General features: G+C 37.8%; 1 protein-coding gene across 6 annotated transcripts in view; it reads left to right on the top strand.

Annotated features, from left to right (window-relative positions):
* The window catches only part of LOC141446181 (uncharacterized), a 158064-nt gene that overhangs the window by 79684 nt on the left and 53659 nt on the right, over positions 1-24721 (top strand). For all 6 annotated transcript variants that reach the window (XR_012453566.1, XM_074112657.1, XM_074112656.1 and 3 more), the window contains exons 5-10: positions 1513-1819; positions 2939-3028; positions 3117-3410; positions 3567-3770; positions 21646-21746; positions 24438-24635. Coding sequence is in view for 5 of the 6 variants with exons in the window: in XM_074112657.1 (XP_073968758.1) it covers positions 1513-1819; positions 2939-3028; positions 3117-3410; positions 3567-3770; positions 21646-21746; positions 24438-24635 (1194 nt within the window). In the remaining variant the exon portion in view is untranslated. The remainder of the gene's footprint in view (positions 1-1512; positions 1820-2938; positions 3029-3116; positions 3411-3566; positions 3771-21645; positions 21747-24437; positions 24636-24721) is intronic.

Genomic DNA, 24721 nt, shown 5'->3' with positions numbered 1-24721 from the left:
TGGAAAAAATTGGTGCAATAAATCTCTGGGAGTCACAAGATTACAGTGAATTAATTAGAAATAGAAGTGGCTTAATTAATGCTTTTAAATTGTATCTCTCTTGTAAGGACATTGAAAAACTCTACAACGCTAGATTTAATAATTATATTCGATTTATTAGTAATTATAATTGTAAACAGTCTTATCTTTTGGTGAATGCGCCAATTAAATGTGTAAGAGTAATTTCTCAAATCCGTTTAGCAAGTGATAAGTTCCCCAGAATAATAATAAAAGATAAAAATTATGAATTCAGACCTGAAACCCAGTGCGCGCTTTGTAATAGTTCACCGGATTCAATTACACACTTCTTGCTAGATTGTAAGACCTTTGATGCGTATAGAGCAAAATATTTTAGTAAATTTACATTGTTAACTAATGAAACAGAACTTGACTTTCTTGAAAGTATATTAAATTGTTCCAATATGGATTTAGTTATCAATTTATATAATTATGTTAAAAAATGTTTGGAAATAAGAAATAAACTAAAACAGTGGTTACAAGCAAATAATAATTATAATTAATAAATAATGAAAAAAATAAGTAAATTTGTTATCTGTGTTTATGTGGGTAATAAGTTGGAATTTATTTTTTTCTTTAAAAGTGATTTATGTCTGCACTTCGAACTGTTTTCTATCTAATATGTAATCTATTAATCTATAATATCAACAATGTTATGAAATATTTCTGTTCTTAAGTTAAACTATGAAAAAAAAAAAAAGAAGGAAAATTTAGTTTAAATAAATGTATTTATGTATATTTATGATGGATAAATAACTTTGTTTTATCAAAAAAAAAAAAAAAAAAAAGGAAAAGAAACGCATATTATTAATTCTTATTCGTTTATTTTATTTTTGTTTTTATTTTTTATTACTGTATAATAACTGAACTCTTGCTGTAAAATTGTATTTTAAAAGCAATAAATAAATTTCAAAAATTTCAATTTCAAAATTCGACTTGGGGGTGATTGGGATTTCCTAAGAAAAAAAAAAACATGTTTGTTAATGGTCCATCTGGCTGTCTGTACTACAAACTTAAGTTTCTCAATCAGCTGATGGATTTTTCATTATTCTGAGATTGCTCGAAAATAACTAATGATTTTTTTTAAAAAACATTTTCACTAGCTTTTAAAGGAAAGCGAGATTTCCCAGAACCACCTGTTCAAAAATAATTTTCATGGCCTAGATTTCATTGCTAAAGCTGTCCGAATAGACAATGTACAAAAGCTTTAATAGAAATCATTCAAGAGCCTTCCGATTAAGAGATTCACTTCAAGCTCGAGCTTTTTTTTTTGTTGTAAGTTAGTAGTCATTCATCTTATAGAGTCGGTAAAAACTGGAGAATTCAGTGATTGGCGATCTAGAGAGACGCCTACGCCTACTACGCCAGAACTCGCCTCTAGAACTCGGGGTCAATTTAAATTTTGCATTAAACTGAATAGTATGTAATTGATTGCTTATGTTTCTTATGTTACAGAATGCGAGCTGACATTGCTCGGTAAAGCACGTGGCAATCTCAGCTTTACAGATATTCCACTGCAGGCTGGCCAACACTCCAGATGCATAATCTACTTGCCCGATCTAGGCACCACTCCAGGCCTGGTGCTACGATTGATCCGGCTCAACGTGCCTTGTACTCGAGGCAGCCTACACATCGGGCGCCAAGGGCCAAAACTGTGCGGCAAACTGCAAGAAATACCGCCTCAGGATAGAGCCTTATACTTCCCGGAAAGACCTCCATTCATCACTGTCACTGGTGCCACTATATTTCACTTACAGTACAGGTGAATTTAAGGGATTAGGTTTTTTCTTTTTTCTTTGGTCAGAAAATACATTTAAGAAGTCCTGAAAACAGAACTCTGTAAGCATTACACGTGGAAATTACAAAATTAATTGCTTTTATGTTCACTCTTCGAAATAAGGGTCATCAATGAACCGGAACTTGAATTTGGATGCTCCAAATGAAAGACCCTCTTAGCTTCACCTGAAGCGCGGCACCACATTATCTCTAGATCGTGTTCAGGGGGCGCGGATGGTTTTCTTGTTAAGTGTTCTAGATGGGTATATCCTCATTCATCGCCCGGTTACGATCTAAGCTTTCTAGTGAGATTCTAGGAAGAGCAAAGAGCCCAGCAGTTAAGGGACAACTACTCTTTGTCCCAGTACAGCACTCTTCTCGCTCCCTTTGCCACCGTCTCTGCCGAATGGTAAAGAGGTGTTAGATTAAGGTTTACCAGAATCCCGATTATGGGACCAATTCCTAATAATATCTCTGCCTGGATGGACACAACAAGGTAGAGATCAGATTTCATCCTTGTATAGAAAGGAGCATTTAGAGTCTTTAAATCCCAAAATAGTCGCACCGCGCTGCTCAAGTAGTACAATTTCCATGAATGGAATACCGTGCATGGAGTACACCAATCTATTCCGTAATCAAAACTGTCGGAACACGTCTTATTAAGACATAATCATGTATTAGAACAAAAGCTTGAAGTTATTTTTCTTGAAAAATAGATGTACATAATGTTTTCTTTTTACCAAAATACATTTTAGGCTAACCGAGTAGTCTAATTAGGAAGCTACTCCTCTGGTTACGCCCCCATCAATTACTGTCAGCTGTTGACTGATTAAGATAAAAATTGCTGCAACCCCGTTTCTTGATTACTTCTTGATTAATCGATTTCACTTCTAAGCCGGGTCTTGCGGCATGACGTAATGTTGGACTTTATTTTCGAGCTTAAACTGATTAACTTAACTGATTAGTTGTTTGCTAGTTGGAAGTTGAGTAGGGCTGTTTTTTTTGACTTCATTAAATTGTTAAAGCTTACCAGGACAAGCGTTAATTTATTATCGTCGATAATCAAATTGAATTTTGAATTATTGTCCTGCATCGATGTTGATAGGTACGTGGACCCGTGTTACAACGTGACCTTGCTGGCAAACAGCTCCTCCTTGGAGGTTGTGCCAAACTCGGAGCTCGACTGCAATTATAGGTAAGCTTTGATCTTCTCAAAAATAATCTATACGTTCCTCTATATTTTGTTTTTTTTTTGCAATTATGTCGTTTATATTCATTCACAGGATACTACTGCCTTATGGATATCGAGTGTCTTTGCAGTTAAGAGTTGGCACCACTTATTACGATGACAGCGCTGAAGACTCGCCAATCCTACTGTCATCAATAGCAAATTCCGAACAAGAACCGGAATGTGCGGGCGTTGGCCTAAGGATATGGGCTGGCCGTGGGTCGTTGGTGCATTGCAGTTTGCCAGGCCAAGTTCCTGGCGGGCTGCAGTTGATCTCAGTCAGCAATCGGGTTAGGATCAGGGTGACCGCTAAAGCTGGCCTCTCTGAATATCCTGGGATTGCACTCAGGTAAGAAAATGCATTTCATTGCCATTACCTTCCTCTAAGAGATGGAGTAGATAGATTATGATTTATAAAATAACATTCACCATCTTTTCACTAGTTACCATTCTGAAAAAAGCTCGATCCTCCTCTCTAGTCTCATTTACTCATCATCTCTTACAGATATGAAGCAGTAGGCGATGAAGAGATAGTTGGCCGTTGTCCCTGGCCGTGGATAATCTCGCAAGGATTCTGTCTGGCCGTATTCGACCAGGATAAGGCCACCTGGGACGATGCTGAGCAAAAATGTCGTAGCCTAGGCGGGCATCTAGCCTCAGTTAAAAGTCAATACGACCAGGATGTAGTGGACAGGCTACTGCTGAACAGGTGAGCCGATTTTCACTTCCTCTTTGACAAGTTCATGTCAAATGCTGGTGTAAAATATCAGCTGAGAGTATGTGAAAGATTTAATTTCCAACACTGAGGAGCTATGAAATAGGTATTGCCAACAGATATATTCTATAATATAGTTGGCAAATCAAATAATTGTGATAGTGATAAAATTGAAAAGTCACTCTAAAAACTCTTAAAATTTAATCAAAATACACTATTCACTGAAGAACTGATCATGTTCTTAATAACAATTAAAGAGTTCTTTCAATTAGTTTAAGTTTTGTATTATTGTTGTAATAAATAGTGTTCAAATTGCCATTTTGAGCGATTTAGGCATATCAGTTATTAGTGCAAGGAGTGCACTAATTAATAAGGATTGTTCGAAGTGTGATAAAGGGTTGTTAGCACATGACACCGACGTCAGAAATAGAACACTCTCTTGGGATCTAGAAAACTTGGGACTTTCTGGACCTGAAAGTAAAATTTGTCTGGAATTAATTAAAGTAATATGGATTTAGTAAATGTCTGGTGTGGGAACGATTAATAAAATTGAAATAACCAAATATTTGGAAGTAATTCAGAATAACTTAAAAGAACGGTTCGGCCAAGAATTCGAATAGTATGCAACAACGTTTCCCAATCGGTTGTACGCGAGTTGCTGGTTGGTGGTTCACGAAAAATAATCAATAATGGCGGTCTTAAAAAAAAATTCAATTCAATTAAATCATAAAAGTATCATAGAAACGTTTTTTCCCCAATAATACATAAAAATCTTTTAATAAATAATATTATACAGTCAAGTTGTTAATATGATCAAGTAATAAGGTTAGTCTGTCTCAAGATATACAAGAAAAAATAATAGCACATTTAACAGGATTAAAATTGTCTTTCATGGAGTATTTTCCCAAAACCCGAAAACACAAATGATAAAATGGATTTCAAACCCCCTTCGTATAAAGGGTTTTTCTTTATCTTTTCTTACACTTTACAAAGTTTATTAGGTGAACATGAACTTGAACTCCTTTGTAACAGATACATTGTATCCTACATACAAGTAAAGATGATAATAATAATAAAATAGCACATTCGAACTAACAAATTTCATGAAATACAATCATATTTTTACGAAGTGGTACAATTTAGCATGATTGGTACTATCAAGTGGTCTAAGCGAGCCAAAAAAAGGTTGGGTAACGCTGGTATACAAGTGAAGTTAAATATACCTAAATACATATCTTTGTAAACAAAATCGGCGGTGCTAAAGTGCTATTTTACTGTGTGAATTGTGTAGTTTGTAGCGATTTTTTTTTACCGGCTCTTTCGGTGAAAGGAAGTCCTGTGAGTTCGCACCGTAATTTTTAAATTTATTCAGATTTGGTTACCTGTTGTGCTGGTGAAAACCCAATCAGGCAAGTTTTGGCGTGGTTGGTAAAGCGTGGGAGAGATAAACTAGGGCATCTGGCTGGGAAGTTTAGAATTAGCTACAGCCGGCCAGGTGGGGTCTTAGCGTGAACTTGCTTGTTGATAAATGCAGCAAGCAGCCAGCAGTGGATGGATGATAATGAAGTTGTGTGTTAGCGAGAGGTTAGGAAAAAGGTTGGAAGTTCAAGGTTAGAGTTCATCAAGGGGGGGCCCCCGGAAGTTAGTGCAAGAGGCCTTGGGAGCAGGAACTGTCGTCTCCCGCTGTTAATCGCCTGATATATCACCGCCCGCCGCCGCCTCTCGGTAAAACTCTCTGTGCTTTCAAGGCCTATCCTGTTTCTACATGTCTCTTCCACTCTTATCAGTAACTCCACTGCACATTTGTCACCTCGCTTTCACAAAACTTTTTGCTTCCCCTATTTCTTTCACAATTCGCTAGCTCTAGCTGAATTTTTTTTAAGGATTCGCTTCAAATCTTTAATCTGTGGCACAGCTGATAAATTCATTCTTTCGCGAGGCCAATAAACTATCGGCAGACTGGAGAGCAGATTACATTCTGACAGCCATTTTCTCAGTAACAGATCACTTTAAAAGTACTGCTCAGAATCTACTTCTGGAAGTAAAATATGAAACCTCCCCTTACAAAGTAGACAGTTCTGCTAATCAGATTCATCGGCTTCTACTAATGATTATGTTGGCCGAATTTAAAGCAATATTTAAAGCCTCAACTTTGCGCAAATAATGACCATTTACGCAAGTACTTGTAGAAATATTTGATTAAAAAAAGTTGTAAATCTATCTACAACAGAGAATGAGCCATGAGCCCATACGTTTAAAGAAAATCGATTAACTATTTTCGATAAAATCTCGAATTGAAAAAAAAACAACTTAGTTGGTCTACTACAACTTTTATTTGGAAACTTCGATTAAGGGCTCTTTAAGAGAGGCTGATTGATTGGCTTTTCTTTAGACAGGCTTCTCTCTTTGATGGGATTTTCTTTCTTTACCTTTTCAGTATACTGTTACGATCCTGTGTCTTGTTGAGAATTTCATAAAATGAAGTAGCATTTAACTTAATTCGATTTTTTATTTCTCGGTAATTCTATCACACGAATGTGTGACGCTGTAGAAAGGATCAGCTAGAGACGTCATTTCAGACACAATCTGCGCTTTACTGGGATTCGAAACAACGAATGTGTGACGCTGTAGAAAGGATCAGCTAGAGACGTCATTTCAGACACAATCTGCTCTTTACTGGGATTCGAAACAACGAATGTGTGACGCTGTAGAAAGGATCAGCTAAAGTCGTCATTTCAGACACAATCTGCTCTTTACTGGGATTCGAAATAACGAATGTGTGACGCAGCAGAAAGAATCAGCTAGATACATCATTTCAAGATTCAAGCTGCGCTTCACTGGGATTCTAAACAACGAATGTGAGCGCAGCAGAAAGGATCAACTAGATACGTCATTTCAGACCCAATCAGCGCTTTCCTGGGATTCGAATCAACGAATGGTCTACAATGACGTGGTTGCTGAAGGATGAATTGGATGAAAAAATAAATAAATAACCGTGGATGCTGCGGCGGTATATTAGTGAAGTTTGTGCCTTGAATTAGAGCGCGTTCCGGCTCAGTTACCTGGGACCCTAACTCACTATGACCGCATCCTTGTCCTTCTCTAGAAAACTTTTGCTTGCAAACTTCATAACCTTGCTGGCCACCATACATCCAGGAATCTCCACCTAGTAGATCCATTCTATACCACATCTATAAATAAAGCCTCGTCCTTAACTAACTTTATTATAGCTAAATTCTCAAGACTACTTCTAGTTCCAAACTAACCGTACGGAGATGTGAGTGAATTCAGGTCTTCATTTTATTTATATTAGATGTTCCCATCTTTTCAAGTTAATGATCGAAATATTCTTTTTCCAGCAACTATTTTTGGAGACAACAACCTCCAAACGTCGATTTTTTTTTTTATCAGCAACCTCTCTACTTAATGTGTTTCCCAATTGTGAATATTTTGCCGAGGATCTTGAAACTGGACGGGCAGATCTGGCCAATTAATTTCATATTCCAGTCCACAGTCACCATGATTTGCTGCTGGGCCATCCAGAGTATTGACAGGAGTAGAGCCTATGATAACATCTTCCTTGTCTCTCTAACAACAGAAGGCACCTTACACTCACTTCCTCTTCAAAATTGTTCCCATTGGAAAATCCAATGTGAACTTTGAGTTTCCTTAAAGGTGGACATGTTCTTGTGGAGACTTAGAAGGTGGCGTATCTATTCCCGAAGGCAAACCAATCATCCTCCCCCATACACAATAGTTCATAGGGACTCTACCATCATCATTGCAATACCTCGACCACCACGAAACCTTTCCTCAACTCGTGAGCTTGGAGGCAAAACTCCAACGAGCTGACTCACGATCCCGTGGTACCATTTCGTGGCACTAGAATGGTCACTGGCCCAGCCATTGCCCAGCTCATGACTTACGGTTTCTCCGTACCCTCCTAAAGGTGGACAGAAGGAGAAAACTCTAGCTTAGAAACGGGAATTGCAGGGAGTTTACTTAATATTTCGTTTCAGAATTCGCTTTGACCAGAGGTCGCCAAAGTGGTCTATATAGACCCCCAGGGGTCTATTTAACAAAAGTAGGGGTCTTTTCTGAGCCAGGGGGTCGAAGGAAAAACAATTTCGAACCCAATATAGCGAACCTTGCAAAGAAACACCAGGCACACCCATCTCATTAATTAAGAAGCAATACCTGTAGTTACTTTACTTATTATTTAATAAATATTAAGGTCTTTAAATTACAACATTAAGATATTTTTCATAAAACTATTTGTTACATAATATTACTTTAATAAAATGTTTAAAATCATAAAATAAATGTACGTACAAACACAGTATACCTAATAGATAGTTTTATTTTAATTAACTGAAAATTACTTTTATGAGGGGGGTCGATGGAGATTTCTGAAAAATTATATAGAGGGGGGGTCCATGATCAAAAAAAAGTTTGGCGACCCCTGACTTAGGAATTGTCAAACACACCATCTGAACATACACAGCTGTTGTCTGGTTATTGTTTTGTTTCTTGAATGGGACGTAAGAGATGTTCAAGTGAATATCATCCAGATTTGTAAAATGGTCCTTAATAAAGAATGAAATTTTGTAAATTTGTACAAAAAGATTAGAAATTTGAAACAGCACCAGATGGTGCTGTGATCATAAAAGTAGATTTTTTCCAATTGTATTGGTTCCTAGGGTGCAATAACTGTACACGGGAAAAGGTTTGCTCTTGTTTGTGTACATAAGTGAGGGATGCTGGAGCAAGCAGTACAGTGGGTTCCTTGCTGAGTCCTGGAGAGCCAGAGGGAAACAGGCCTACTGCAATCTTCCAGATGTACGTGGTGCGGCCAACCAAGTTGACAATCTAGGCCGCTAGGACACCCACCCACTGTCTTAGCCCACCCTTGTGCGTTTACCTTACTGTAGGCTACCTGTTTGTCTGTCTTATATCATCTCCCTGGGTCGGTAAGCGTGGGTTCCAGAGATAGCACATTAACAAACAAACAAATATGAATAGCAAAATATATGTTACACGAATTTCCAATAACGTACTGAATTACGGAATTCGTACGAAAATATGGTGAAAATTTCTTTCGAATACCAGCAAACTTTCCAGCAAATCATCTAAAAAAAAAAAGAAAAGTTGTCTCGTGGATAGTATAAAAATAATTTCTTCGTAAAAAACAACCTAAACCAAGGTACAAACAAAACTGGTACAAAAAATGGCGGATATAAAACTCACGGTAGCACACAATACGTGTGGAAATTGCGATGGTGGTCACCCACTCACTGTACGACGAAAGTTCCGGTCAGCAATGGTTGGGGACAGGTAATTTATTGAGACCAGAACTGTGCCCCAGTTACGTCCGGAAGTTAATTGGTTACTGGATCGCGTGGTTTCTTGCCCTGCTTTTTTTTTTTTTTGTTTCCGATCTGCAGTTCTCTCGATGAAAAAAAGGCAGTAACTAGTGAACTGTATTCATGTTGGTAACGCGCCATGTACTGGCGGTTAACGGAAGTATAAATATGAAACACAATTCCTATAAACAATGCGTGTTCCAGTCCACATGAATGTACTAATGAATGTAAACGGAAATCCTGAAAGAACTGTCGTGATTTGGAGGAAAAAATTTTTAATCAGAATGTGGGATACAATCCACCTCTTCTCAACAGACTACCTGGGACATGTCTACTATGCTTTAAATGTATCCCTTTCATCGGAAACGGAAGGAAACAATGGTCAGTAGTAGTGGCTGGAAACTGTTAAGTAAAGTAAAGTAATCGCCTATTTTTTCAGGCGGGCTTTACGTCCAACTCCCACAATTAGGTGTCATGGACAGAGGCGACTAGCAAACATACTTTACTGTAAATTTATTTTATTTACCATTAAATAAAATCCAAGGCCTCTAGACCGGGAATCGAACTCACTAAACCAACAATACATCTAAGCATTGCGGGTCTCGCCTCTTAACCGCTCGGCTACCGTGGCGCCTTGAAAACTGTTTAATATTTCGATATAAAAGGTGAAGTTAAACAGAAAAATTGAAAGTACATTTCCCGCATTGAACTCTTATAGGCACTGCTTTACTTCTGGATTGAAATTCAACACCACCCTAGATTTCCGTCCGTGGAAACTGGGAGTTATTCATCAGTGATAGTATTTTTTTTCTGTACGAGAGTTCGCAACGGTGTTCAGAACTCGGAAAGCTAAGTCCATTAAAATCTTCCCACTTTGAAGATCCGCGTTTTAGGGATTAAGCAAACAGGAGCTAGTGTCTGTTTCCGATCAATACTAGAGATAAAATGTATGATGTTAGTGAAAATTAAATGTGTTTTGAAGAAAATGGGGAAACGTTTGGTAGCTTGTGATTGTAGGAAGCGGAAATTGGGTGGCTGGGGGGGTTTGTTCACGCAAGAGTTTTCTTATTGTAATTTCCTTTTAGACAGAGGAAAGGAAAGGCCAGTATGTGCACGTTGCTATTGAGAGAAGGCTCTGTGTGTGGTGGACAAGTGGTGACAAGCACACGGCGGTACTGTCGATACCATTTGGCTCGTTCGTACGAACGGACACCATTGTTATCATCATCATCTCTCCTCCATAAATCACACATTAGCCAGAAGGATTGGGTGGAAAGATCAAGTACAGCCGTTCTCCTATCCTTTCTATACTGCCTGCCATCTTGGACACGTTCCATCATACTGAAGCCATTTATTATTATTATTGATTGTACAATATTGCAAGCAATTAATTTTTGGAACATGGTCCCCCGCGTTGTAAAACGGGATAATATGATCTTTTTGGGATTGTGCAATATTTTTTTTTTGTGGAATTAGATTTGAAATGCCATTGCTAGGATTATAAATGATTTCAATAAAGTTTTCAATGACTTCTGGGAGATAATTTTAGTCGTCGAAAGCTCCTTTTTGTCAGTGCGAGCGAACGCACTGTGCTAGGTCCATCTAATTTATTTGAGAAGGCTAATCGTCTTAAGATAATTGATCACTTACGATTTTATGATTGCATTGAGAGGAACTCCTATAAATGTTTATTCTCAGCTCAACTCAACTGTGGCACTACGGCCCGTGGCCTCCGCCAGTACCTGACCCCAAGCCTTCCTTCTCCACCTGTCTTACATCTAGTTCCCGGAGATCCTCTTCCACATCGCACATCCAACGCAGCCTAGGTCTCCCTCTCCAGTCTGCTGCCTCCAGGGTGACCCTCTAGCGCTCTTCGTGGTGCTCTCACCACTCTCCATCCTCTGTACATGTCCCACCCAACGCAGAACCTTCCCTGCTTGACGACGGACGACTAAATCCTTGTGGATGAGAAGTAAGAATACATCCACAGTATTCTCTTAAGAGGCGACTAAAAGAGAACCCTCCCCTGCGCCCATAGACTGTTTTTCCACCTTTTTTTTTCTTCTTCCCCTTTCCTTCCTCAAACATATGGTTACGAAACCGTCAAGAAAACAAGCCGGCTGGATTTAATTGGGAAATGACCTAGGCGAGGATTATAAATGTTTTTTTTTTTTAATTTAGTTATTTACATAGAAGAGCCGCAATCGCAAAGTGCAGCGAAAGCAGTAAAAAGCATAACCTTCAGAGAATATGTCCTTAATGTTTAGTTCCTTGTTGAAATGGTTGCTCCAAACTGGACCTAGAGCTGCCCTGCTTGGGTATCAATCACTTCATTAAAATTTATATTTTCCAAACTATTCTTAGATGAAAATCTATATATTTCTTTTCTGTTGTTGAACATTGACCCTAACTAGGTAGTGAGAATCCTTTAGGGGACGGTAGCCCTTAGGTGTGTGTACTGTACGTCCGTGTCCTTGTCTGTAGGTGAACGTGTTGTTGTTGTACCCTGTTACTGTGCCCTGTTAGGATGAGGGTGCATGGTATAATGGAGCTGTGGTAACCCCTTGTAGGGGTAGCCACTCCCCCAAGTGTCTGCATGCATCAGCTGGACGCTGAAAGGCATAAGAGCGAAGACAAAGAAGAAGTCCTACAATTCCTGGACAATGAGCTCTAAAAAGCTCTTGGGGGAAGAGAAAAATGTCTTAAGGGCCCAGTATGGATTCAAAACCGGGTATATCTTCGCGTGAGCATCTTGTTGTGAGCCCCCCCCTTCCTGATGAATTTTAAAAACCATCTTTTTTTTGGATGAACTGATGAATGGAATAAATGTTTGGACGAAATATTACAAAGCTTTTTTAAATGGTAGTTTTGCAAGTTTGAATTTAAGCTCGGGCTGTCGCAACTGATGGTTAAGGTTTTGGTCCAAATATTGAAAGTGAAACGATTGGGAGTACACTAAGGATTTTGCTACTTTTTTTTTAGAGGGAGACATTTCCGTTTGGCTTTATAAAGGTCTGAGAAAATCTACATGAGAAAGTTACAGAAAAAGGAAATAAAAAAGTATAATCCTAATTTCCGGTAAAACAACTTTGGAATTAGATAAAGACAGTAAACTCATCCGTTTGCGAGAGAGATATAATATAAGGAAGTTAAAATGAATGAGCTTGGCTTTAAAATCTAAAGTGAATTTGAGCCTCACCATTACTCCCAGACAGAGGGCAAGTTACCTAGTTGCTTTCCGCTTCACTTAGGAGAACTTTGTCTACTTCGTGATTTCCGTTTTGTATAGCTTTGTGTTTATTTCCGGATTTCGCTTGCTTACGTACACCAACACCCCTTCGAATATATTGACTTACTATAACAAACAAAGTTAGTATACTGTGAACAATCCATTGAAGGGGCGGGCCTATCTACGTAGTAAAGTAACCATTTAAATTTTACTAAAATATTCATCAATTCCTTTTCATCGGTTCCATGAGTGTGACTTGGTGGCAACAACAACCTAGTTCTATCTATCTGATGATGCTAGAACACCCGCAGTAACGCCCACCACATCTCTTAAGAGATTCTTGCTATATCACATTCACCTATCGATTTTCCTGCCATAATTTATCTATCTCCCACTCTCCAACTAATAAATTCTAAACTAAAATCACTAATTAACAGCATTTAACTTCATTTGATTACCTGCAGTATCTCCTTAATCTGTACAATAACTTATTAACTTAAATTACTGATCAATATCAACAACAGTTATCCTCCCAAAGCAAACCCCGGTCTAGTCAATTTATGTTTTTGGATTTGCTGTGTATCTAAAATGCCTTCCGTATCTGAATCCTTCAAAGACTAATTTCTATAACTAACTTTTCCCGCACAGTAGTACTAAAAAATCCGTTGGACTTTGGCCTTAATTTGAATTGTATAGAAAATTAAGTTGAATAAAAGTGGAAATTCATAGATGAACGAACCCTATTCTAGGGGAAGATTGCGTGGGCAGTAAGGATGATGAATAGAATATGTGATTATAAATGGGTTGGGTGGACCTACCCAGTTGAGCGGACATTGTGTTGATGAAACCTGTAGGTAGTGATGACGTCACCAAAGGTGTCTATCAGAGCGGAAGATGAAGCTTCCATGTTGAGAACAGCAGTAATGTTGCTGGCGATTGGCCGGAGCAAGCGGTGGTGCCATTTGGCTGCAGGCTAGAGTAGACTGTTCAGCCATTATCCTCTTTCTCTTCTTGTATACACTTCCGCCATATCAGCACATCGCTTCCTCCACGCACGCACATGAAGGCTACTTCAATGTTTTCCTGTTCAATCGTAGACGGTTGAGATAAATATGGGTGGTTGGCGGTGGGGTGGGGAGAGGGTTACTAGCAACATGACCGTTGTCAGCGTTATCCAGTCATGGATACAAAGAATACGAGCGCGTACATCCTACGGGTGGTTCAGCTCAGAGGCACTAGTTCAGTCCCCAGAGACTTTCAAATCTGATGTCAAGAACTCAATTTCAAATATTTGGCATCGTTGCAATATTTTTTTTGGAATCATTAGTGAGAGAAAGAAGAGTCAAAAAATATTATTTGCACGTTTTTTTTTTGGCGCCCCAATCTTGGGGTGCCCAGCGTGTCAGAAGTTAGACGTAAAATAATGTCCTAATTACTTTGCTAAGTAGTGAGATCTTGAAAAAACAACTATCTAAAAAAAACAGTAGTCTAAAGAAACAGCCTGCTGCAGCGTGCGTACTGCTCTCTTTTGTCATGTCGTCAATCTCAAGTAAGTTTAAGTGGGCCTTTTGGGCAAGCACATACTTGAGGTAAGTATATTTTTGACGATGCCTACAACCTCGGGTGTATGTGTCGCAAGTATTTCGGAGAAGAGTCTTAAGTTACGGTAGGTAGGGTTGCTTTTTTTTAGAGTTACATAATTCTAATTAAAAAAAACTTTTTAAGCATGATATTTGACCCTTTAGTACCCGTCAGGGCATATTTCCTTTCTACTTGTACCTTCAACTAGTCAGCTGTTTCGACCTTATTGGAAAATCTGTCCCCCAAGGTGCGTCCTACAAAAATAAGCGATGACGAATATATTCGTCAAACCCAGAGTATGAAATTGGGTTGCAATGAAATGACTTTTATATTTTTTTGTTTTCGTTATTTATTTCATGTATACATTTATTTATTTATTTATATTAACATAAATAGGAACCAAAAAAAATCAAAAATAAATTTCGTTGCACCCGAATATACTATTATCTGGTAACAGCTTGCTACACACTGATTTACTTCCTTCTTTCGGACAAAAATATTTTCTAAATTACCTTATTATCTCGAAATACCCATTCAAATGATAAAGTGTTACGGAGGAAATCCGGCAAAGAATCATAAAACTTGGGAAAAAACCTGGTGCCACTAAATAAACTAAGCAGCTGACTGTCCTTGCATAAATACCAAAATTACAAAGAATGCACACTGCTGCAATTATCCCGAGTAGATGGCATCATTAAGAGACTGGTATTTATGGAAATGAATTCCTGACCAGATGATAAAAGTACAAACAATTATGCAGGGAAATTTCTTGGCAGGTTAGTGTAGCCCACAACTCAGTAATTTGGATGATCGCTAAATCTTGAACCCCGCACATGAGCTAAAAGCTCCGCCTCTTGAATACAGGTAAATAAGGAACAAAAGGATCCTCATCCCGTTTTTTTTTTACCAGGCGCTCATAGTCTAGCCTAACACAATATAATGAATTCGTTATTGATTCACTGATCACTAATAAAAGACAAGGAAACATTTACGAAGACTGATTCATACTACATCTGTATACTATTAGTTCTTTTTATTTCGACATGGCCTCAAAATATTCCAAAAACAGTTTATCGAATATATTTTAGTTTTAAGCTAAAATTGCCAAATTAACTGCCGATGGTCACAACTGAAAACGCGCATGACGAATATACTCGTCATAAAACAAAATTTTGCACTTTTTTTTCATGGCGAATATCTTTGTCATAAACCAGTTAACTGGGTTAAAGTAATCGTGCCTAAAAACTGAAACAAAAATATATTAAAATAATGTTTACATTAGGCTTATTAAAAAAACAAAAAATCCCCCTAAAATATATTCAAATATTTTTATTTTTGTTTTATTTATTGTTTATTTATTTTTTTTCCTCATCTAGTAATCCATTTTTCAAATTATTGTACAAAACAATTCCAATCCTGAAGATAGAAATTAAGTTTTTCGAAAGTCTGCGAGTTAATGGTGTTTTTAATAATTTTAAGGCTGTGCTCGAAAGGAAAAGTAAAAAAGTTGCTATCTACAGTGGTTGCTAAGTCAAACACAATTAAAAGATCGTCACAGCTAGAATTTCCTTTAAAATCATCACCCAATGGAAATATCATTGCTGTCAACCTCTTTTAATTAATAAACCTCCATTAAGCAAGGACACTTTAATCTGCTTCCAAGCAGAAGAAGAAGAAATACCACTTTGCTAAATTAGCAGGGCAGACAATTTTGCATGGATGCTCCTCTGATATCCCCTAAACATGCCTTGGAATAAGCAATATTTGGAAGTGCTTCCCAAATTGAAGGCAGTGCTGCCGTTTTGAGCGGAGATGTGTGAGCAGAAACTGAAACATGAGCTCTTTAATTTTTTTGGGGGCTGAGGGCAGAGATTCCATTTTATTAAACTAGCTAGTGTTCAAGTGTTAGTTCTGTAAATAATTAAAAAAATTGTACTTAGAAAAGAACGCAGTTACTTCTATAAATAAAAAATTGTGTATAGAAAAGAACCCAGTTCATTTCTGGCTACACTGAGTCACTTATCTACTCAAAATATAACCTTCCTTATACGGCTGAACGAATCACATAAACAATACATTTTGATAGTGTCAAGTTTCATTCTCAACCAAGAACATTACGAACTGATCGCTGAAGTTAGGTAAATTCTGAAAAAGAATCTGTAACACGAAGAAGAATTAGAATTAATCAACCACTTAGAGATTGGATTTTAGCAAGTGAAAGTCGAATACAAATGAACAATGAAGTGAAGATTTTATAGTGTGTTTGTGAGTGAAAGTCGAATATTCAATAGGGGAAATAGGTTTTGGATTAATCCCCAGAAAGCTGACCACACACAGGGTGTTGTGGATATCTAGGGACACAACGTGGCCAGATCAATGTGGCTAGTTAACAAGTAAAACCGAGAATGGAGCCAAGCCAGCCCGTTTCAATGTGGTACTACCACATCCGTTATTTCAATCTCCTTGTTTCAATGAACTTTACAGACTGATTTGCCCCACCCACCCTGTGGCTCTTGTTTTTTGGCTTACATGTTCAATGTGGATGTTCTTACTTTGATCGTACTGATAACCAGTTCAATGGGAATTGAGAATCTGTGTGGAAGATATCAACTAATGTGGACTTGATAAATCGTAAGTAAGTAGTTACAAATTATTTCCTTAATTAATTGCTCATGGCCTCTGTATTTTGAGTGTTAGAGAAATCTATTTTTCAATGGGTTGTGAAATCTTTTAGAGCTCGTATGAATTCTGAAGATTGATGGTCTCTTAACTTCTTAACGGTTGATCTTTTAAACTGTGTGTAGCCATAGATAATTTGGAAGACTTTTGATACTAAATTCTGGTGATTTTAAAGGTTTCAAAAATTTTGAAACACAAAATATCTGTACTATTTTTTAGTGATTAAATTTTGGCTCTAGTCTGCTGAAAAATGTAGTGGTGAGGAGGCACATTTGAACAGAATTTACTTTTTCTGTTACAGAGTGCGCACAGAATCGTATTATTGAAACTTTTTATTTTGTTCTCTACAACTTTCAAGTCTTCTTAACAGATCTATATCAATAAACAGTTGGTACTTTACGTACATATCTACATTTTTTTAATTTTGTGTCAAATGTTAATATCTGCCTCACTGGTGGGGTACCTTTTTGAACACAATATAAAATAGAAAGAAATGATATTTCTTTACTCTGAATCTCCCTTCTATCAGTTATTTCTCTCACTACTACATTACTTTCTCTTTTTTAAACCACTGAAATCTAGTTCCAAAAATCAAGAATGACTCAGTTCGGGGATGTCGTACCCGAAGTGTTGTTGGGTTTAGGAAGTTTGAGCAAAATGGTTCAGTTTAATGTAGGTTCGAACCACTTCCCCTTCTCTGCGAATAAACCCCCCAAAAAAGTCACAAACTTGCAGGGGCCGGTAGGGCGGCACATTTGAACTGGTGATGTTGAAATGAGCCCCCTCTCCTTCCATAAAAGAAAATATAATATCCAACACTTTTTGCAAGCTTTATAAATACTAGATTTAAAAATACGAATTCCAAATGGTAATATGGAGACTAACAATACTTTACACCTTGTCCACTCCAAATCTTCACAAATACTCTTCCAAAGCTGCAACAAACAATTTTACTTCCACCTTACAAAATATTAACATTCCTCAATTCTGGACTTTACAAAACAATGAAAACGAAGGAGAAACTCTGTCAATAATTATAAAACAGGTCTACCACAAAATATTGGAGAAAATTACCATTTATAAATGTTTTTAAATATTTGGCGAGAAATTAAAACTTCAAATTTGCCCCCTCCCTCGTACTCTGGACCTAAAATGCCAAAAAAGATTTGTACCTCAAAAAGTGACAGTTCCTTTGATGGGCAAGTAGTTCAGCAGGATAGTAAAATGCGTGGTAAAATGAAGCAGTCAGCTGGTTTACCAAGAAATGCTGGCCAACTGTTGCGCCATCTCATGGCTGATGTATTTTTTATGAAGCCTAGGCTGAGTGGTGCGTACACAAACACACCACGGACGTCTAAATATGTAAACCCAGTTTACCTCCAGTTATATTGGCAAGACTGAGTCCTACACTCTCAGTAGATTTGTAATAACGCTATGAATAAATCTCGACACTTGGAATTCTTGGAAGTTGCACTCTTTATTTACTCTAAAACTACCAAAACTTTTATTGATATTCTCCATCCTTATATCTTTGGCTAGTAGAATAATCGTGATTTGGTTAAGTTTCGAAATGTGAGTTACAGTCCCAAGCTCCCAAGGTTAATGCAGCTAAAAAAAAAACGCACACAAGGTGAAATCAGGGTGACCCTTATCCAAGAAGAGTGAAGGAACAGGATTGATACTTGGCTTCTTGTGACACTTAATATTTCCCTGGAATTGAAGAGGGAATTGTAAAGCTAAAGGGAACAATACCATCTAGCTCCGGAAATTTCCAAACATGGAGATTCTCGAATTGTCCTGCTAGAGAGGAAATGCCCACCTCAGGGAAGATAACAGAACGTGGAACCTCCCTGATAAGAGAATGCTGAGATTGCGTGAGTACCACCAGTATGGTTTTTTTTTGAAGCTAGAAAGAGTTCATTAAATTTTGATGTATTTTACAAGTACAGGAGACTGGATCGAGTTGTTGAGGAGGCACGACGGCTTTCTCTTCGATCAACAATAACTATCCAACTATCCCTATCCTCAGTCAAAACTTCTATTTCTTCTCCAATCCAAGTTCCTCTTTCTGGAAATCCTCTCTCACTATACCTTCCCATGTTGTGCGCGGTCTGTCCCTGTCTCTTTGACCCTGCATCTTGCTATACGGCTTGTGTCCGTCCTCATCATGTGCCCAAACCATTTTAGCCTGTGTTCTAATAATAATCGATTATTGAGAAAGATAAAATAAACAAATTCATTACCAAGGATCCTGAAAATTTTAAATAACTAGGTGAATCGTGAATATGTGAAATGTGAGGAGTTTCTTCTAGAATAATAAAATAGTTTTATCATTGGTCTTATTTGAAAAAACGAATAGCAAATGAAATAATTGAAAAACACCAGTATCCCGCCAGAATCAAAACAGCTGGTGGCTGTACACCAAAAAAAAGAAGAAGAAAAGTGAACATCTGCAGGTAAAAGGTCAGACCAGTGTTTTCTAGGTTGAGAAAAAAGTATACTTTTATTGATTAATATGCAAAGGGTAAAATAACAGCTGTTGAATACTACGCAACTGGGTGGAGGGAAAAAAATAAATAAAACATTGATGGAGGTTTTTGAAGATAAACAAGACAAAAAATAGGTAGTATGCCTTTTCGAAATTTTCAACGTATTTTTACAGTTTGAAATCAAAATGTAGAGGAGATAGTTGGACGTAGTTTAGAAAAGTTTAACGCACCTTGCAAAAAATTACGCATGACAGAGCGATGTGATGCTACTTTTTTTTTGCTATCAAGTGTTTAGACGAAGTGAAACTCCAATCAAGAAACTACAAATTTGTTTTACCCGATTTAGGTGCCACCATAGGACACCATAAGTCATCAAAGTTTTTATTGGGCCCAAATCAGCCACAATTCAGCAGTACTTACTTACTGAATCGATTTTTCCAGTTTGGAAATTTGTTACGATTTCCTTCAAAACTTGTTATCACGCATGCGTAGTTCTAAAAAATTTTGTCCATGCATGCGTAGTTCTATAAATTTTGTTCACGCATGCGTTGTTCTATAAATTTTGTTCACGCATGCGTAGTTCTTTAAATTTTGTTCACCCATGCGTAGTTCTATAAATTTTGTTCACGCATGCGTAGTTCTATAAATTTTGTTCACGCATGCGTAGTTCTATAAATTTTGTTCACGCATGCGTAGTTCTATAAATTTTGTCCACGCATGCGTAGTTCTATAAATTTTGTTCAAATTATTTTGGGGGGTGATTTAGATTAAGGGAAGTTCTTGGCGACGGAATTGTTAATTTTACTGTAAAGTACCACTTTAGTGACGTATTAATTTCCAAATTAAAAGAAAAATAATTAACTGGAAGTAGACTTCAACGATGTAGATTGTTATGAGTAAAATGGGTATTTCTGGTATAAATAAATGCTGGGAAATTTGAGAGGTAAATTTCAGGATAAAGGAGGCTTTGCAGACAGATGTGATGTGTACATTGCAATAACATAGTGTACAATGTATTATTACACAAGATCTTTCACGCCATCTAAATTGAGGAGAATAAAACGTCATAATGAAAATTAGACATCTCCGGAGCGGGGGATAACCCTGTTTTTCTTTCTTTTCTTTTTTTTTTTTTTTAAGAAAAAGATTTATGAAAAGCCATTAAATGGAAAAGTCATTAGATGCAAGTTCTAGCCTGGGGGGGGGGAAGAGAAAAACAATCCATCATTGTCAGCGACTCCTTCCCCCCCTGTGCCAGGAGTTCTTCCTCTGCGGATCTGCATGTACGTAATAACCAGTCTGCAACAGGGCGTGCGGCAGACGTCCAGCCTTTGGACAGACATCCCACATCTTTCTGAAGTATCAAGTAATAAATCCACTTTAGCAAAATTCAACTCGTCATCCTGGACGTGTTCTCTTGTAGCGGCGGACTCATTATAACTAGGGGGGAAACCTCTACACACAAGGGATCGCTTTTAGATATAGAATTATATTGTTTCAAAAAGCTTGTACTAGCTAGCACACCATAACACAAGAAAACTTAGTAAAACTGTGAGCTATAAGGCTATAAGATTCGAGCCTTGAGCTCTCAGGGTTCAGCAGGTGGCTCGAGTCAGTTCTCGAGCTGAAGCCTCACAGAGAGCTCGGTGAGCCTTCAAGGCTCGGCTCAAAAGGCTCGAGCTTTTTTGTTTTTTATATGAAACATTTTATTCTGAACTAATTAATAAATTCATTTCTTAAATTAAAATCAAGTTATAGCAGCTAACGAATTTTTCAAACATATTTTTGTATAAATGAATACAATAATTTCTAAAATGTTCGTTGTTCATTGATTACTCGTCATTCCTTAAGAATTTTAAAAGACTCGCACTTTATGAGCCTTCAACACCAGGTTTATGAGCCTCCACACTTGAGCTTCACGGCTCCAGCTACGAGGGCTATAAGGCTCAAGCTGTAAAGGCTCGAGTCGAAGCTCGACTCAGTTGAGCCTTCAGCTCGAACCTCAACTGAACAACACTATGTGTAAGGCACTCTAAAAAAAAATCATGAAAATCAGTTATTGGTTAAATTTATGGCAACCAAAAAAGAAATAGTTGTATTTCTTGTTTACCTAAAATCCTACTGTATTATCTAAGAATTTTGTTAACTTTTTGGCCAGTAGAGTGTGAATTTTCTATACTTCCAAAAAAATATTAATTTTACACAGTATTAGTTTTAAAATTTTGTATAACTTGTCTTCATTCTCTTTTATTTAATATTGTATTTTGAAAACGTAAAATCGTTTAACAAATTATGTACGTCTTCGGTTACATAATTGGGGATTCAAAACCGCATTCGCTAACCATACAGCTAATCCCTTCCCTGACTAGGTGTTAGATAAAATACCACAGTTGCACCATTCTGCCAGTAACATACACAGAATTGGTGTACATTTTTTGTCAATTAGAAATTATTATAAAACCCTCTTCTTCGTCATGATAATTGTTTAAGTGTTGTGCATTGATGACCTGTGTGTATGTGTGTTTCAGTGCAGGATATCGCGATGAGAATTCCTACTGGGTAGGCGCCACAGATCGTAGGTCTGAAGGAGACTTCCAATGGTCGGACAATGAACCATTCTCTTATTCAAGTAAGTTATCACTTTGTATGTGCTCTTATATTGTGTTTTGTGAGCTCACGATTTGTGAGTTGTTAAATAAATTCAACTTACTCAAGAAAGATTCCAATTTTTTTTTTTTTTTCAAATTTCTTCCGATACCTGGCCCAAAAATGCTGCTGCCTCCATCTAACTTTACACATCCTAGAGAGAGAGAGAGACCCCACCTTCCATATAAGACCCCCTGGAATTGAATGAACTGTGCCCAAGGTTCTCTGGAAAAGCACAAGGAATAAGGGTGGGGAGAACCGTGGCAGTTAAGGATTACCAGTTCCTGGTGCCATTCCATCTCTTCCACTATACCGCCTGAGTGGATATTTCTGAGATGGTTCTCAGAATGCGGTAAAAGAACTTGCGGAAGGGAACCGACACACCATGCACACATATGTGGGGCAATGCCGAAACGGAAGTTGATGAAATCACAAAATAACTAATAGGAGAGCTGCTCTGGTGGGTGACTGCACCTAATTCAGGTGGCATTGACGATAATTTAAGAACCTAAATCAGGAAGTTTAGGTCGTGTGATTGTGACAGAACTTTTTTTTTTTTTTTTGTTAAATCATTGGTTTATTTGATTGATTGAAGCTAAACTTTGTATGATTACTTGTAATCTGATTGATTGCACTTAAGAAAAATAACCTTTGAGCCGCATTATTCCCAACTGCGCCCAATGGTCAAGGTATTTTCTATTTATCTACCTTCCTCTTAAGGGTGGCTTAAAAAGGGTGAAATCAATTCGATCATATGGTATTTCTGTTGGAAGTTTTCGTCAGGTAACTTCCTGGTCAATCATTGCGGTACCAAAAACTGGAAGTTGAATATCCTACGATTTTTTTAAAGGAATTAGTTCGATTTATTAATCGATTGTTTTAACAGAATCGATTAATAAATTAGAGCTTCCCTGTCGTGAAATAATGATGCAATTAGGAGCACGTGATCTAGATTCAGTGACGCTGCTCTATTTGGATAGTTTGATGGTAGGGGGCGCTTTGAAAAAGAGGTTGCCGGAGATACAGGTGGCGGTGAAATGGAGGGGTAGAAGTGAAATAGTGGTCTGGGGCGACAATGTCGCTCAGCAGAAGCAGCTGGGATGTCACTTGCCATTGCGCAGCGCTAGAACACAACAGACAATCCAGCATCCCAGCATTTTACTCTTTTTCTTCTTCCATCTTCTTCTGCTGCTGCTGCTGCACTTAATGTAAAAATGTATTCCACTCACGGAAAAATTATTCTTATAGTTGCCGGTCACGTGTCTCGTAGATATAAAGATAGAACGGACTCTCCCGATATCCCAATGTAGAAGAAACCAAACCCTTTAAGGATTATGAAAATTACTTTTTTTCTCAGGAGAAGACGGGCCCAACTTGCAACTTTTCTCTCATTGTACAGAAGTTTGAAGAATGACAAAGAATTATCTTCAGTTCCTGAGTTTTCCTTTTCCTTTTTCTTTCTTTATTGGCAGTCTTCTTTAACTTGGTGTTCTTCACGATCGTGGGCGGGCATGTGGAACCTTTGGTGTTTTCTTTTTTCTTTTAGGTCTTATCATTCACACACGACTTATTCGGTTACCAAATGTCACAGTAACGTAAGATTCCTTTGACTGGGATGGAGGATAGATGAAGACTGGAAATTCTCCAGGTTCTTACAAAAGGGTGAGAGGTAGGTGGACTATTACACCAGTTAAAATTAATTACTCTTCTCGATTGGCTCGTTACTTAATCTTTCTCTCACTCTCAACTGGCTGTACTGTCCTTGAAGGACCTTGGCCTCCTCTATCACCTTTCCCTACTCTCACCAAAGCAATCCTCCTCCATATTCTTACTCCCAGATTTCTAATATCTTCTACATCATCCAGCCACCTAATCCTCGGTCTTCCTCTTTTTCTCGCCCCTCCTGGGTGACTCGTCACTTAATTAATGCTATTTATTTAAAAAAAAATACTATGGTTTTGATGCCCTTATGCAAGGCATCTGCGATTTTTCATTCTCCATAGTTTGGAATAATTTATTAAGGTAAGCTGTTTTAGCTCTTAGAAATCATGACTCCCCAATGAAATTGGAGATATTAGTTCTGATAACAGCGAAGAAGAAAACCTGCTTAAAATGCTGAAGAAGGGCTTCTTCGACTTGTTAGATAAGATTAAGATTAGAAAACGGTACGGGACCTAGAGGCTTATTGTGCCTTCCCCTTTTTGAGTCTAATAGTTGAAACCTCCCCTTCTAAAAAGGTTGAGGACTTTCCCTGCTAGTTCTTTTTGCGCTACTACATATCTCCTTTGGTCTCGAACGTTCTTAAGGTTTCATAGCGCAACCGCACGATTGCAACACAATCGAACAACAGGTGAGAGGCCTTCTCCTCCTCTTCCTGACACAGACTGCACAGCGGTTCCAAGCTAATAAGCCTCCACCTTGTGCAGATGACCTGTTAGGTAACTGCTGAAGTATATTTTGGACTAAGATCCTCAAGGAACTCGAATTCCAAAATTTCGTGTTCTAAAATTCTTGTTAATACCGACATTAATTAAAATAAGATTTTATTAGGTAAAAGGAGAAGTAGTCGCAAAGCCGTCTCGAATTCAACGCCATATTGCCCTAGAATGGTCCTCTCTTGAAAAAATATAATTCGAGCCAACTAATTAAAATTTTTTTGGAAATTTTGTTACAGATTGGTTCCCCGGCTGGCGAGGAGGCCATGTGAACAAACAGCCCAGCGACGACGGTACGTCCGGCCAGGATTGCGTGGAGTTGCGCCGACTCTACCATCTTCCGCCCTCTGTTGTCACACTGACCAACACCTATCGCTGGAACGACAAGCACTGCGATGCGCTCAACTATTTTATTTGCGAAATCCTAGCCAGTGGAGGTGTACATTATTTCTCTTTCCAGTTGATTTCTGATTCATTTGATTTCTGATTCAGTTGATTTTTGATTCAGTTGATTTCTGATTCA

This window comes from Rhodnius prolixus, unplaced genomic scaffold, assembly GCF_049639745.1.
Source record: "Rhodnius prolixus isolate KJV_2025 unplaced genomic scaffold, Rpr scaffold_1, whole genome shotgun sequence".
Classification (NCBI taxonomy): domain Eukaryota; kingdom Metazoa; phylum Arthropoda; class Insecta; order Hemiptera; family Reduviidae; genus Rhodnius; species Rhodnius prolixus.
This window is presented reverse-complemented; position numbering and strand designations above follow the sequence as displayed.